The 17489-nt window shown below is 42.4% G+C and overlaps 1 protein-coding gene across 1 annotated transcript in view; it reads right to left on the bottom strand.

The window, feature by feature from the left end:
* myo10 (myosin X) overlaps positions 1-17489 on the bottom strand; it is a 135850-nt gene that overhangs the window by 73733 nt on the left and 44628 nt on the right. Inside the window, exons 2-3 of the mRNA XM_079569108.1 lie at positions 10327-10425; positions 554-712 (exon numbers count right to left, since the gene is read on the bottom strand). Of these exons, the coding sequence (XP_079425234.1) occupies positions 554-712; positions 10327-10425 (258 nt within the window). The remainder of the gene's footprint in view (positions 1-553; positions 713-10326; positions 10426-17489) is intronic.

Below are 17489 nucleotides of genomic sequence, written 5' to 3'. Positions count from 1 at the left end.
ACAGACTATCACTTTAAAAATGCATGGAATTGTATATATTAAACAAGTGACCAGCACATAACCCTCCAAAATATCTATAACACCAGCACTCCAACATTCAATAATTCCTCCTACTGTGACCGAATAACCTTCAAAGTTTCAAACCTCTGCACCTACTTCTATGTTTCCTCAGTTTTTGGACCTGCCCCGCGGGCAAACACCTCATCGCCTTTCCTCTCCAGTAAATCCGATATGCAGGGGAAATAGAAATGTCATCTGAAGTTCACATCTCTGGGTCGTGTCCCTCTATGCGGCCAGTGTCTGCAGAGTTTGTGGAATGCGGTGATTATGGCGGAGTTCCCCGCAGGTATCTGTCCCAACTGGAGAGCTCTCGCCCTGATGTTTATTAGAAGCAGCCGGCTGTGAAGTGACCCCTCAGACTGGGGGCTTTCAAAATGGTTGAAATGTGAAAGGTTTTGACAGTATGAACTGGAGATGCAGCGTTACACACCGATGCTCACATTTATACAGACACCTTAATAAGAATAATAACAGAAGAGTGTGGTGCACTCACGTAGATGAGGCGCTGCTGGTAGCGCAGGAACAGGTTGTACATGATGGCTCCGTCGTGCAGGTCGTCCAGAGCAGACATGTCCTCCACAGAGCGCACCGAGCTCACGTGCATGGGCTGCACCTTCTGCCGGGTCAGGGCGTTCTGCTTATACGTGTACACCTGCAGCACACACAAGGGGTACAGGGAAAATAAGGATTGAGTCAGATAGTTATTTGGACAATCAAATCATCATTTTTTGAAAACTTTTGCTACAGTGTTGCAATAATATTCATTAGCCAAATGTTCCCTCTTATTACATTGTGGTGACAGTGAGAAAAGTGTCTATGCTCTATACCAGTTATGTTTTGTTTTTATTTGTTATTTTGGTCGGGACAGTGTTAATGAACACACATGGTACCAGTGTTAATTTCATCGACTAAAATATTTAGTCTTAATTTTAGCCAAAGTGATATTTTTGACGACTAAAATTGGACTAAAACTAAATTAAATGTTTTTCATGAGACTAAAACTATGACTAAAGTGTCCAGATATTTTAGTCGACTAAAATAAGAATAAATAAAAATGAAAGGGAGAGACTAAAATCATCCAAACTTCTATTGACAGTCTGAAAGAGCCTCAGATCATGTAAATTCACAGCCAAATGAACAGGTTTGAGCTTTATTCATGTGGAAGCAGCCCCATGAAGTCGAGGACCTTGATTAAATATGATTATAATGAATATTATAAATGCAAAGACGACTAAATTAGTCTTAAATTTAGTCGACTAAATTGACATGCAATTTTAGTCGACTAAAACTAGACTAAAATTGAAAAGTTTTTTTAGACTAAATCTCGACTAAAATTAAATTACATTTTAGTCAAAAGACTAAGACTAAAACTAAATTAAAATATGTCAAAATGAACACACATGGTACTAACTCATGCATGTAAACGCGCCACGCCGGATTGTAGCCTTGGGCTCATTTCCATCTGTCGTCCCCACTTGCACAAACTCCACACAGAAAGGCCCTGACCGGAGATCGAACCCGGGACCGTCTATCTGTGACGCGCGAGCTCGAACCACACCAATTTATTTGCTACATTATAATACTTTAAACCAGTATTTAATAGAATAATATATTATTATTGGGGGCCCTGAGAGATTTTCAGATCAATAAGGACTTTGGTCTGGCTGCTCTACACTATTCTCATCTGTGACGTGACGTTCACAGTTGTAGCCTCTTTTCAATCCAACACAAAGGTTTATTTACATAACACACATGTCAAAGCTTAAAATGAATCCTGCCCTTTGTCATTTCAATCAAAATGCGTACCTCCGAGTTTCACTACACAACACTACATTTGCTGGTTGAACATGACTCGATGGACCTCAGTGAACACAGGACCACATGCCCTTGTTCTGCGTCTCTGTCGTCATAAAGCACGACATTTGCAGTCCTGTGCTGGGCTCTCTGCTGTGGTGATGCGGCCACGAGCTCATGTTTCAGCAGATGGCAGGTGCGGCAGAGGTGCCCTTAGCTCACAGTCACGAGGTACAAAAACACTAAACTATTGTTCACTTACATCAGAGACTTGGTCAGACTTTTTTTACTGAACCTTTACGTGTTTTCTAACAGATTAGGATGGATTCATTGCCCATTTGTCCGCTGTTACGCCATCTTTTCTCATACCTCCAATGTTAACAAAAGACTAGAATATCGCAACTAGGCTGGATCTTCTTTCAAACGAACAAGTCTAGAGCACAATGCGTTAGGGAGACTGCGTGCCAGAGTCCCGGGACGCAGCGTGGCCCGAGGGTCGGAGCAGTCGCGGGGTTAACTCAGAGCAGATTGTCACATTAGCATCTCTCAACAGGAGGAGGACAAACCCCCAAGACAAAACCCAGGGTGAAAGAACTCAGAAACATCCCTCACACAACAGAGAGCACTCCTCAGCGGTGATTTACGGAGACCCTCTGACTTTGGGACACTTCACCTTTACACTGGGCAACACGTTTCAGGGGGAAGCCATTTGTCATAACTTGCTAGTGATTTCCACGCTTACGGGGCTTACGGTTGTTTGACATTTCTATTTTATTTTTGAGATATGCTGTGCTGGTTTCCCTTTCTGTGGATTTGAATTTGGGAATTCCTTTGAAAACGATATGATTCATCTCAAAGAAATGTCAATATGAATGTGTTTTATCAATAAACTTGAGTAAATTCAATCAGGGGCCTGTGAGTGATTGAAGGTGTTTAAAGGTAATGTTCGGTGGTTCAAAAAACGACACAATACAAATTAACTTTTCTTCTTAACAAGCTTTTTATTTTAAATTATTCTGCTCAAACCTACAGGGTGACTTTTCTGAGCTTAAGGCACAAGCACTTGGACTGGACAGGCTGCTGGAAGTGAATCAAAATCTCTTTATATTCATTTACAAACTGAATTTAGCAAAATGATCTGGCAACTCTACACTTCCCTTTATTTAACCAGGAATGTCTCAGAGATATTGACTATCCCTTTTACGGGGATCCTATTGTACATGTTGTAAGTGGTATAGGGGAAACCGGAGCACCTGGGGGAATCATATGCAGGCTCTATGTTCTGTCCTTATCAAATAAACATGTAATTAAAACCCAGCAGCGGAACCGCACCAGGACCTTCTTTCTATGAGACTTGAGCCCCCTTTGGGCCATTCTGCTTTCTGATTGGATATTAACTTTTACATCATGTAAAATGTTTTTGTAATTGTGAATAAATTGCAGTCGTTTAAAGTGAAACCAACATTAGTTTTCAAACAAGTTCACCAGAGATCTTCATGTTTATGACAGATATAGTAGGTTGTTCATGGACAAAATCTGGAGCTTCTCACTAGGGACAAGGACTCTGTCCTTGTCCCTAGTCCTTGCCCATATGACGACTGTCGTCATATGGGCAAACATTTTGATGCAGGGGCCACATTTGTGAACTTGTCAAGAGCCAGACCAGGGCTAGAATTGACAAGTTCAATAGACTGTATTTGCCTAAACGATATAGCTGCAGTTCTGCGTTATCTTTTTCATGCCATGTTTTACTCAGTGCATATTGGGCTTTATCCTCTTTTGTGGGCCAGGCTGAAGGGCTAGATGGGCCACATTTAGCCCTCGGGCCTGGATTAGGGTGTTGTTGTGTCATTGGGCCAGACACTCCTCTTAGACATGGATCCTGCCACCACCAGAGAGGGTCTGAGGAGCGACTGAATGATGAACTGCTTGGAGAAGTTGGTCGAGCGTTTTTCTTAAGCTAATACTTGTTCTGACTTGATGTTCCTTCACTGTTTACCATCCACACACTGGGGAGTGTTTAGCCACGTGCTGCTGTTGCTGTCTCCATATCCCTGCCGCCTGGGCCATTTGAGTTGTCTGTTTGACGGCGCTCCTGGCGGCGGCGCTTCAGCGGCTCTGACCTCATTATCGTTCTAATTGGCGCAGTGTCTTTGCGGAGATGAGGAGGGTCCATCCCTTTAAAAACACAAAGCCTGTAGTGCTAAGCCTTTAGCGACAGATGCTAACGGGAGTAAATCTGTGCGGGACAAAGCCGCAGTGCTGCCCCCGGGACAGTGGGGGGGGGCAGGGGGGGGCGAGGGTGTTGTTCTTTACTCAAAAGTGAATTCACCTCAGACTGGCATAACTCAGAGCGACAGCAGCAGATGGAAGGAAGATACAGGACGGACACTGTAGGCCTTTTGTTTGGACCTCTCTCCTATTCAGTCTAGGTTTACCAACACTAGCAGCAGTGGCTCAGTGGTTAAGCACTCGCCCAGAATCTCATTGTTGTGTCTCTTTTCTCTTATTGCCTTAATGTTTTAGTGAGACTGGCATTTGTTTGTGAATGTCGGCCCCAGGCTGAGGGGTGGATGAATACAGATAATTATGGCTTATTCTTAATGCACTTGTAAAGCCTGTGTTGACAAGTTTCTCAAAGCGCTGCACTGTTTATTTATTCATGTATTCAAAAGTTGCCCAGCATATCAACAGCACAGCAAAAGGGACATCTACATTCCCCTAAAAAACCTGCACTTTCAGAGCCCAATGTAAATTAGGTGGAAAAGTACTAAATGCAGAGGTGAGTAGCAAAAGTACGTCACTTTAGTTTGAAATAATTTTACTCAAGAAGTAGTAAAAAGTAGGGACCAAAATAATTACTCAAGTAACAGTAAAAAAAAATACCCGGGAAAATCTTACTTGAGTAACTAACTGTTTGAGTATAAAGTCTGATTTCCAGTTCAGTCATGACATGAATGACGGGAAACAAAACATTAAATGATGCAAAAAAATAAAAAACTTTATCTGAAGAATAAAGTTAAAGGGACTATAGAAAGTTTAAAAATGTTCAGACTAAGTATTTTCCTCCCCCTACATGTTTCAATAATGTCCTAATGTGTAGAATGAGCTCAGACCTGTTCATCACAACTGCCTCTAAAATCCTGCACTCACTCAAAAAGTTGTTACTTCGGGTCTGAAGTTCCGCTATACACTAGTTTAATACAACAGCTGCAGTTACACGTAAGACCTGAGGTGGCAGTAGTGAGTAAAATGACCAACTTGCATCTAGTCTCTGGAATGAAACACAAACTATTCAATCTATTTTATGCGGCTCATTAAACTTTTGTCACTTCAAAATTTGCTTGCTGTGGAACAAGTAACTTCTGTGACTTTACCATGTCTTTTGAATAGCCTTTATGTCTCTTTTCATTGTTTTTTGAAGAGGGATATTGTGTTGTGAAAGGTGCTAGCCTTTCTGGGGCCCTCAGCAAAATATCCGCTACAGGACGCACCCAAAGGCGACAAAGAGCGAACCCGTTTCCGGCCAAAAACAGTTACACTGTGCAGAAGTCGAACATAATAACTGTAAGACTCCACTTTCTGACCTGTATTCTGGACAGGTGACGCGGAAGGCTCTGAGTGTTCTGGCTAATGATGCTCATCCTCTTCATTGTGAATTCTGCTACTTGCCTTCTGGTTCGAGGCTTAGGGCTCCATTGGTGGGGAAAAACAGATACAAATATTCCTTCATACCTGTAGCCATCTCCACTCTAAACGCTGAGTATAAAAGGAGTAAACAGGCACCAAATTCAGTGTGAGGGTAAAAAAGTTGTTGTATTCTCTTGTTCTGTTGTTGTACAAAAATTGCCAAGTTTTTGTAAGGTTTTGCACTTCGGCATCTTGTTGAACTGATGAATGAATGCATTTTTATTGTTCTTGTCTGTTTTTATGTATCTATTTTTATGTATCTTGTGCTGCAAAACTAATTGCCCCATCGGGAACATGAAATAAAGTGAAGTGAAGTGAAGTGAAGTAATTCAGGCCCTGCCCCTCTGTGTGAGAACCACTAACTATTTGCCACGGTCAGACTGGGGTTTAGGACGACCCGAGGCTATTTTCCCCCACTTTTTAAAATGGCAAATTGTCACATTCTCTCACCTCTGGTCCATGACCCACAGTTTGGGAACCGCTCATTTAAAACTAACTGACACCTGCACCTGACGGTTTTTCGCTTTAGAACATGCGGAGTGGAGAAGCACTCTCGCTTTGGGAAGGCGGAAGGTCTCTCCTGCCCATCGACTTGCTCCATTTTGGGGTGAGGAGTGAGTGAGCGCTGTCAGAGAGTCTGTCGTAACAACACAAGCAAAACAACACCGTAATTTGACTGAGACACAGGGTCCTACAAACGTTTCCAAGCCCCAAGTGTGAATGGGGATCAACAAATACATACATTAACGTTCTTCACTTTCTTTCTTTGCAGGGTCAACATGGGACCGTATGATGTTTAGCCACTTTGGGCCCGCAGTCATCAGTCAAACCCCCTCACACAGACAGGTCCCACTCCATTACCAATGGAGTTACCTGTCCGCGGGCGTGAAACTGTCCGGCGGGTGACATCAGCAGGTAAGCCGAGCCTAAACGCTGTCGCCCCTGGGTGCTCCCCTTTATCGGCCGGCAGCTGCTCTGCGGACGCCCATTCTCCCCTTTTCCTTTGTGCGTGGGCCGGGACCGCTCCGAACGGCGTAACGGGACACGGAGACGGGGGAAACCTGCCACCCACGGCACTCACTGATCCGACGGTCCAATGTAACACAAATCCTGGACTCAAAATCATGTGGTCACCCCAACAAAAAGTCATTATAAAGTCAGAGTCTATCGAGTTACACGTAGGTTTGTCTCACACGTACTTTTGTAAAACATGTGTGGGTGACAAATACTTCATGGAAACGAACCAAACTTTAATCAAACTTTAAATACTGTACCATTCTTGTGCCTTTGCCTTGTCTTAGGAATTATTAGCGCGAACCACGAAGTCAAAGGCTAAAATTAGCACAGTGCTAGCATTAGCGGTTCACGTTTCGGCATCCGACTTCTACGGTTTGTTCACAAAGTACAGCTTTAATGTGGCAAATGAGAATTCTGGCTAGAAATGGATGATTTTTAATGTAACCATCACTCCAGCGGTACATTGTGTTAGCTAATGTGTTAGCTAATCGTGCTCAAAGGCTAATGGGTGACGAGACAGTCTATACATGCCTTTCAGTCATGTGACCTCTGTTGTTATGGCGGCCATTTTGAATACCGAAGTAGAATTATACATGTACTACGACATGTAACAAAGGCTGTATCCGAATGTCCACACTATCCCCTAACCCCTCATTCACTACATAGGCCCGCACTATATAGTCGACTATATAGGCACTGATTCTGTTGGCGATTCGGACACAAGCCACTACTTTCTCCGCGCTGCGTGACGTCACGCGCGCTGCAGCTGCAGATATGTTTTTTTTTTAAATTTTCATCTGAATTTATTTATTGTTACAAACGTTTATTTTATGAAACAGAACGACTGTTTTGGCACTTTTACAGGCGTTACTATCATCACAAAAAAAGCAAAAAATAAATAAATAAAAAAAGTCACCCCAGCGTGAGCTCAGAGACGTCGAAAGTAGGTCACAGGCAGGTGTCCGAAGCGCCAGCAGATTGAGTGCACTACATCTGCTAAAAGTTCGCGAAACTCCGGGAATAATGTATTTCTGTGATAAAAACCAACCAGACTCATGAGACAGTGGAGTATTTCTGGATTAATACGAGTCAGATACGCTTTTACTTCACATGGATTTTACGTGAATGGCTTGGATGATTCGAGAGGACGCTGTCGGTCATTTAACAGCGCAAGCTAAAGGTAAGCAGCTAACATTAGCATCTTTTCACCGTAACCGGTTATATTTTGGTCGTTTATTCATGAGAAATACGCAACACACGACTGAAACAGCTGATTTCATTCAGTCGTGTTGTTTAGTTCAAAGACCTGTCTCTGTCAGGCTCTTCTCCGACTCTCGCAATGCATTGTGGTCTATATTGACCCGTTTAGTGACCATCAATGCTCACTACTTTTCCAGATGCATTGTGGGAAATTTCGAGTGCACTACTTTTTTCTCTCTGGACATTCGGAGACCCCTACAAAATGGCGTGAGCACTATATAGTCACTATATAGGGAATAGTGTGGACATTCGGAAACAGCCAATATCTCTACTCAGGATGAAAATGAAAGACAACTGATTGACGGCATAATTCTACTTCGGTATTCAAAATGGCCGCTGGAACTATGTGTGATGTCATTGGAAACGCTTGTACCGAGAAATGAAGGCTATTCCATATGAAATTCCGTGGAAAACATGAAATGGGCGACCCAAAACTTTTGAACAGTTACAGCAGTGTATGCCTTAGACTTTTACGCAGTTACTCCACAATGTATTTATTTTTTTATTATTACAAAGAAAGGTTTCTCTTACTCGAGTCAATATTTTGGATATTCTACCCACCTCTGTTAAGTTAAGATCCTGTAGTTTTAGTGTCATTTAGTGTCTGTTTTTTTTGACATGGCACTAAGGTCCATCAGTTAAGAAGCTTTCTGATACATCATTGTCTGAGTTGTTTCAAAAATTAAGATATTATCGATTTGGACACTAGCGTCTCCTCGAGTATCGGGGTAGAAATATATAAGCTGAGGTAATTTCGGTCAGTAAATGCTGACTGAGCTCTTTCTCGCTGGTGTCAAAGCCGGATGTTGGTGGGTTTACTCTTGCTGGAGAAGCTTAAACTGATTATCATTTTGGGATCGGCTCTGGATGTGGGAAATCCTCCATCTGTTTCCTCATTAGCTCAAGCTATTAGAGACAAAACGAAACACCCCAATGACAAATGATGATAACAATGTGGATGTAATATTCTGTACAGCGTTTGCCTTGGAGTTGGAGTTAAGATAGTTTTAGACGTTCTAGTTGGTGTCTGTTTTAGATCCTGGAGAAACAGATTCAAGCTTCATTTAACAATCTTTTGACTTTCTACGAGAAGTTCTGAGTGTAACATCGACCGTTTTATGACCACTTACAACTTACAGCTTTTGAATTACACACACACAACACAACAGCTTTAACCTCTTAACTCCCGCCTGAACCGAGAGGATCTTTTTCCTCACGTCATCAGATTTTTTTCCATAATTTTTTTGTTGGGTGTTCAACTCAACAAAAAAAGTTGAGTTTTATTGTTGAGTTTTTTGTTGAGTTGAATACTCAAAATGACAACTTTTTTTTTGTCACATTTTTGTCATTTTTTTTGTCATTTTTTGTCACATTTTTGTCATTTTTTTGTCAATTTTTTTATCACATTTTTGTCATTTTTTGTCATTTTTTTGTCACATTTTTGTCATTTTTTGTCAAATTTTTTATCACATTTTTGTCATTTTTTGTCATTTTTTTGTCACATTTTTGTCATTTTTTGTCAAATTTTTTCGTCCGTTTTTATCACATTTTTGTCACATTTTGTCACTTTTTTGTCAATGTTTTCTCACTTTTTTGTCACATTTCCATCATTGTTTTTGTCTCAGTTTTGTTGCCATTTTCACAGCTTTTTTCCAGAAGCTTTTGGACTGGGGTAAAGCCAAACTGGAGAAAATGTGCTCGGTTCAGGTGGGAGTTAAGGGGTCAATATTTAGCTTAATTCAGGCAGTTTTCAGTAGTCCTAATCCTCCTTCAGCTGCAGGGGCTTTTATGTGTATCCCCTTGATTTTTTTTGAGTAATTGACAAAACCCAGAAGCGTTCTCTGCATTTTCAAAGCCTCAAAAACCATCACTGGACCCGTTCTCAGCCGTTCTGCACTCCAAATGCATTCATCACGCCGCCGTCAAATTGCTAGAATGCCATTGGGAAGAAAATAGTGGCTTTTGTTTTGTTTTTGTGTCATTCTCCCTGCGGCCAGCGGGTGGCTCCGAGCAATGATATGGATGCATGATACATATCTAGTTTATTAACAAGACAAAAAAAGGCCTGTAATAATAGCTAATACCTAACTTTCTGCACTACTAGAATCTCATCTGCTGAGGCCGAAAGCGCCGTAGTGTCCGTGGACGCCCCCTGCGTGTGTGCGGGTCCCAACAGGTCTCGGAGTGAGGAGATAAGTATGTCTTAATCCTGCAGTAATCGCCGGACAATACCTCCACTCCACATGATGCTGCGGTCCAAGCGCTCACTCATTCTCCCTGACCACAGGCATTCTGGGAGATCAGAATAACTCAACTCCAACTCTTTCTCTTTTTTTTTCCCCCCCACACCGCACACAAACCTCACAGAAAGATGTGCAGCCAAGGAAGGAGTGTTGTGCTGGGGTGTCGGATTGTGAAATTTAGATGTGGCATTCGGCTGCTACATCATAAAACTAAAGGGAGTGATGACTTTCTGACTGGGTTTCGTGTGATGCGTAGGCTCACCTGGCCATAGTCGGTGGAGAAGACGACGACCCCGCCGGAGCACGAGGACACGGTGCTGGGCAGGTACTGCTCATCCTCACGCAGCCACACGCGCTCGCCCTGAGAACATAGACAAACATGTGCTTAGAGGCTATATCGCAGGAAAAAAAGATATGGAAAACACACTCATGGGACACTTTTTACAAATCAGCTTTTCAGCGTTATTAAGGATCTGCAGGAAAACAGGAGATGCTTGAACCGTTTTCCACAAAAGCCATTTAAACCCCTTAACTCCCACCTGAACCGAGCACGTTTTCTATCCAAAAGCTTCTGGAAAAAAGGTGTGAACAATAGCAACAAAACTGAGACGAAAACAAGGATGAAAATGTGAAAAAAGTGAGAAAAAATTAGCAAAAAAGTGAGAAAAAATTGACGAAAAAGTGTACAAAAAAATGACAAAAATGGACAAAAATTTGACAAAAAAGTGAGAAAAATTTGACGAAAAATTGAGAAAAAATGGATGAAAAAGTGACAAAAAATGGGCAAAAAAGATAAGAATTTGATTTAAAAAATGCGAATAATTTGACGAAAATGTGACAAAAAATGGACAAAAAAAATTAAAAAATGACGAAAAAGTGACAAAAAAGTCATGAAAATTTGACAAAAATGAGATGACAGCCCAACAAAAAAAAAAGTGATGATGATGTGAGGAAAAAGATCAATTTAGTTTTGTAGGTCTTAGCTTTCAAATGAGGCGTCACACTGGCCTACAGGACTTGGGTAAAGCTGAACTGGAGAAAACGCTCTCGGTTCAGGCGGGAGTTAAGAGGTTAAGCTTCAAAAACAAACGAACAGACAAATCAACAAACAAAAATGTCCAGAGAAGCAGCTCCTCTAACAACTAGATCTCAACCCCCGTGTTTTCTGTTTTGCAGGAGATAAAGGCCCCTCGGATGACACGGCTGCCGCCTCTAAATGCGGTTGCCACGGAGAAAGCACAGTCTTGACCTTTATTTGCCGAAAGCCGCGCGGCCTTTGGGGTTTGGTTACCCTCTGGGCCAGTAAACAGCGTGTTTATGGATGGCCCTTAACTACCCACTCGCCTCCCGCCGACCTGTGGAGTGTCCTGTTGCTAAGGCCACTCCTTTGGGGCGAACAGCAGGATGCTTCAAACCACAGTTTTAACATATGGAGGAGAGGACATGATCAGTGATTTGCTAGTTTCTGATGTGAGGAAGTATTTGGTGCATGCTGAAGTTTCAAATATCCACTGCAGATAAGCGATTTGGGATTGTTTTTGCTCTGTCAGAGGCCAACACCGTTCCCCTGGCAAACAATACATTGACTTATGCGAGTAATGACTTTAACCTCACAGCCCCCACCCGAACCGAGCAGATTTACTCCAGCTGGGCTTCACCCACATCTAGTGAGCTGCAAGCGTCTTGAGAAAAAGCGTCAAAATAGCGACGAAGACAAGAAAAGACAAGAAAAAAGGCGACAAAAACACAACCAAAAAGTGATGAAAAAGGCTCAATAATGTAACAGAAAAGCCATGAAAAAGTGACGAAAAAAGGGTCAAAAAAAGCAACAAATAAGCAACAAAAGAGTGACAAATCATGCCAGAAAAGCTACAATAACACAATTATAAAAAGTGATGAAAAAAGAGAAGAAAACACGACAGAAAACATAGAAAAATGTGACAAAAATGCAGCAACAATGCATCAAAAAAATCTGTTTTGTCGGTCTCAACTTTCAGATTACTTACTCTGGACTAGAGTCTGTAGGCTCCAGTTGAGAAACTTTTAGATTGGGGTAAAACTGAACTGGAGAAAGATTTAAAATAAATAAATAAAAAATAAATTAAAAAAAAGCTGCAGATTCTTGTTTTCAAGAGAAGTGACCATGTTTTAGTGGTAGAAAAAAAGAAAAAAAAAAAACCTGAAGTGAGCAAACCCAATGAGAACACTGTGTGCAACCTCCATACAGAGAGACCCCGTCCAATGCCGGAATCAGATCATAAACTGAACCTGATCAACGGTCAAACCTACAACATATTTTCATTTTATTCATTGTTGTCTTTGTGTATTTCCACATGGGGACAATACATTTCTACTACTACTACTTTCTACTACTACTACTTATTCCACGGGAGATAATTACATGGTGAAAGATTTCTGGGAAGTCTGGTGCATTACTTAATAATAAACAAATTTAAAAATGGTAAAGGGGCTTGATGCAAGTTTGCCATTTTATACTCACTACTGTCACCTCAGGTCATACGTGGAACTGCAGCTTCTATATTAAGCCCGTGCATGACGGTGCACACTTCGGACCCGAATTAACATCTATTTGAGTGACAGTGCAGGATTTTAGAGGCAGTTGTGGTGAACAGATCTGGGCTCATTCTACACATTAGGACATGGATGGAACATGTAGGGGGAGGAAAATACATATTTTTAACATTTTTAAACTCTGTAGTCCCTTTAAATACTGGAGTTATCGTACACATAAAAGCAACGGCAGCTAACATAGTTCATTTTAGTCTATAGACAATGTTTGCTCGTCCCCCCTAACATGGCAGGTTTTATAATAACGTTGAATTAATAAGATTCCATCCCGAACAATTGACCTGGACAAGCCAAACATTATCATTAAAGTTAACATCACATCAGTAAGTTAGCATTTGTAGTCAAACTCAACTAAAGTGACATCAAGGTTAAAATGATGGCCACAGTGTCAAAGTTCACGTCTAGCGGTAGCTTGTCACGCTAATGAATGGCGGCGCATGTGGATTTGCGATTAGCCTGGAATCCACTCGGAGGGCCCCCACAAAATGTTTCAACACTGGCGGCTTTGAAGGGTTCAGACCAGGGTCCCAGATGAGCGTCATAAATAACAAGTATAAAGAAGGACAACTCCTGTCACAGCTGAAGTGATCTCTGCATACCTCTTTCGGAAGCAAACGGAGGCAAAAGTGAAGCATACAATTTTTACTTTGTCCCGCGGATGCAGGGGACCGTCCCTTCTTACTTACCGCCGATTCGATTAGTGGCTGTGGTAGTGAAGTTCAGTACAGAAAGAATTTGCTTCAAAGAGCATAGTTGGAAACCACACTGCTACAAACCTACTGCATGACTTAAAAATGTTGAATTTTGTGCCGAATATTTTCTATTTTCACAGCACTGAGTCTTTCCAACCAGCCTCCTCTGTGATGTGGTTACAAAGGGATTTGTTGAAAAGAATTGGGAGCATCAATTCATTGAAGCGCCATCTGCAGAGCCCCTCTAGCCAAAACATTGTGCTAATGGCTTCAAAATATAGGTTAGCTTTTGATGTGGCTACTCTGGTGAGCAATTTACAAGGTGTGAAAGGGCTAAGTAGATATTGATAGTATCCCAAGAGATCACGTTGCATAATGCAGTTCCCTGTGGTCATGGTTACAGGTGCGCTACAACACTGAGATGTCTTTGGAGGCCTGAAGGTGTGAATGGGGTGCATACAGCAGGCTATAAAATTGCAAGTTAGTATGCAATTTTGACCTTTCATTGCAGGTTAGATTGCCATATCTTGCCCTCCTCTCCATGCCAACAATGGAATGGGCTACACACACATGAAACTTGGCAAGCAGTCTGATCACGTATGGTCACAACAACATCATGAGATGACCAAGCACCTCTGCTTACAGGAGGGGGTGTACATACTGCAAATTGCACGATGACGTTGCCAGATGTTGCCTCCCCTCCAAATCTCAATCGAATGGGTTACACACACGAAAGACTTGGCCTCCAGTCTGATCACAGTCATGCTCCTGAGCTGACCAACAGTATAGATGGGAGATGCGAGACTATATTGACTATATTGCCAGACTGTCCCTTTTCTCCATCTCAACAATGGAATGGGTTATGTAAAACTTGGCAAGCAGATTGATCACATCGTCTCGATCACATCCTGAAACTAACAATGCAGCTTGTTTACAGGAGGGGGCGTATAGACTGCAAGTTGCCAGGTTCCTCCAAAAGTCAGTTTCACATGATTTTTTTCTTTTAAAATGGGTCAAAAGGAAATCATTAACTTCTTCCATTTCTCTTTGCAAATGGCTTTAACTTGGGGAGGGGGGGTACTTTGGCCCGGGGGAAAAAAGCGCTCGGAGAGGCTAGAGAAGGGGTCTAAAGCCAGGGGGTGCCGAGTCAGCAGCCGGAGGATCACAGTGTGCGAGTACAGTGTTGATCTAAACCTGGAGACTGGAGGGGATTCCAACAGGCCCACATCTCCAAAGGACGTCCCACTGAAGAGCGCAGGAAACGCACGCCAAAACCCCTGCTTCCTTCCACCGTGACCTGAATCCATTTCATAAATATGAAACAGACAATGGGCCTTTCAAACTGTTTGCACAATCAAATTTTCATAAGCCTGGGTGTGTTTTAGTTGAGGATGAAAAAAAAAAAGTTGAAACTAAGGATTTGTCGAGGGTAGATGTTTTTGCATTGAAAGGTAGGGCATGTATGGGCTGGTGCTGGGATTATGGGGGTCTACTAAGGTCTTAAGTATCTATGTGACCTCCTAACCCAGTATGAGCACCGTAGGCTCCTCTGGATCCGCTGACTCTGGTCTACAGGGGATTCCCAGAGGATGTATTAAACTTGGTAAAGCCATATATGTCAGGCTTCACTCTCGCATTCACTTGCTAAGGGTAGAGTCACCAGTCAACCCTGCACATATGAGAGAAACCAGAGGACCGAAGGACAAAGATTCATTGAATGAAATGCCCAAAAACATAAACACTTCTCCCCAGGGTACATGCACCTATAGAGACCTGTTTGCCCGATGTCTGGTCTTTGATGCTCCATAAAGGGCCTGAACAAAGGAAGCGGTGCCATTGTGACGCTCACAAAGAGAGGCGTGTGCTGTTTACAGGCACATTCCTCCGGGGCAGGAATGTCAGGGTCAAGTCCACTGTCGGGGTCTGACCAGGAAACTAGTTCACCAACGAGAAGGTATATTTTTATCAACATCCTAAAATGAATGAGCTTCAAGCAGCCGTCAAGACCTAAGACATCTCAAAATATCTTCAAAGGAGCGAACCAAGCGCTAGTGACACTAACCGGGGAGGATTTCATCACAGACCATCGGAACATGAAAGAGAGGTGGAGTGAAGGTCAGCACCAAAGCAGAGCAGGACCATGGACCATGAGAAAAACAGAGCAGAGGATCAACCAGCAGCTGTCCACCCAAAGCCACCGTCCAAACCAACCGGGCAAGTTAGGGCTCACTAAACCAGGGAGTAAGTCAATGAAAACAGCATAACTCATAAGAACCAACATCAAGAAAATGTGTTTGACCCATGGCGGTCAATAGGCTTCCTCAGGCTTAGTTGGGAGTAGAATCCGCTGAGGTAACCTGTTCAAATTTCCTGCCACGTGACTGACCTAGAACGTCTTCTGGAGGAGCTGGAGGTCCAGGAACTGGGCAAACCATGTCTCAGGCCCAGAAAAAGCAGAAGGAGATGGCTTGCATCTGAACTCTGTCAAGCGAAGTCTGACAGAGTTTTGATTGAGAGAAAATATCTTTTCTTTTTTGTCATCATTAAACATAAAGCCGTAAAGCCATCACCAGGGACTCGAACCCTGACACTGTGGCCACATGTTCTGCCATATGTGCAGCAGCCTTAACCACTAGACCAGGGGTAGGCAAGTTTGCTTGGTGGAGGGCTGATTTTCTTCATTGTAAAAAAGACCAAGGGCCAAACCTGACAATTTTAGCCAAAAGTAAAGCACCACTTTCTACAAATGCCAGTGCTGACCGTGCATAATATATGTTGGTGTTCTGTTTGGACATTTTTACAGTACTTAACCCGCTGCCTTAAAGGAATAGGCCACCGTTTTTACATACTGAGATATGTTCTTACCTTAGCTTTGACGAGTTCTTTAGGACCTGTCTGGTCTTCCCCCGTGCCTTCAGTCACGTAAACACAGCGCAGACGGCGTTAGCATTTAGCCTCTCCCTCTCTCCTCTATAGCTCCAAAACAGGTCAAGATAGAAGCTACCAAGCTCTTCCACATTTTCCCTATTTACACAAAGTGTAATTACACAAAATTAAACAATGTGGATTTTCTAAGCGGATAAAAGGGGGAACTATATTGTAAGGCGTAATAATACCAGGAGTAGTTCGAAATCCGCGCAGTAATCTTCACTTTACAGCGCGGTAATCTTCACTTTAGTGTGCAGATGCCAAACTACTCCTGGTATTATTACGCCTTACAATATAGTTCCCCCTTTTATCCGCTTAGAAAATCCACATTGTTTAATTTTGTGTAATTATACTTTGTAGTGTAACACTTCACGTAACCATATTTAAATAGGGAAAACGTGGAAGAGCTTGGTAGCTTCGATCTTGACCTGTTTTGGAGCTATAGTGGAGAGAGGGAGAGGCTAAATGCTAACGCCGTCTGCGCTGTGTTTACGTGACTGAAGGCACGGGTGAAGACCAGACAGGTCCTAAAGAACTCGTCAAAGCTAAGGTAAGAACATATCTCAGTATGTAAAAATGGTGGCCTATTCCTTTAACCGACCACATTCTCTCCAGTTCGACCTTCCCAAAATCTAAAAAGGCTTCTTTAAAAAAAGAATTTAAAAAGTGACAGACAAAAACTCAAACAAAAAAGTGATGAAAAAGCAACAAAAATAACTAAAAATGCAACAAACATGCAGCAAAACAATTACAAAAAAGTGACAAAAAAAAGTGAATCAAAAATCAGTTTTAGGCTGTAAGCTCCAGTCGAGAAGCTTTTACATTTGGGTAAAGCTGAACTGGAGAAAATGTGCTTGGTTAAGGTTAAACTCCAAAACGATTAAAGTAAGTAATAAACAATATTTCTCAAAATCATCTTGAGGGCCAAAGGTTTTATGCTGGAGGGCCGGATTTTAACAAAGTGACTAAAGAACAAAGTCACCATGTTGGAACGGTCAACTCGCATGTTTGTGATGAGATCTTCACTTTCCTTTCTGCACCAACAAAACCGACTGTCTCTCTTTCTGCAGTTGTATTTCTGGGATCACCACGTGGTCTTATCGTTTGGCATTTATCCGGGCTTGGGACTGCAGTGCGTTGCATGAACCTGCCCGATCTGAATTAACGGCACGTTTACATGTGGCAACTGTGGCCTCTAAACATCACGTGTGACAAT

The sequence above is a fragment of the Gobius niger genome (assembly GCF_951799975.1).
Source record: "Gobius niger genome assembly, chromosome: 13".
NCBI classification, from domain to species: Eukaryota; Metazoa; Chordata; class Actinopteri; order Gobiiformes; family Gobiidae; genus Gobius; species Gobius niger.
The sequence above is the reverse complement of the archived record's forward strand: the minus strand, read 5'-3'. Positions and strand labels throughout refer to the sequence as shown.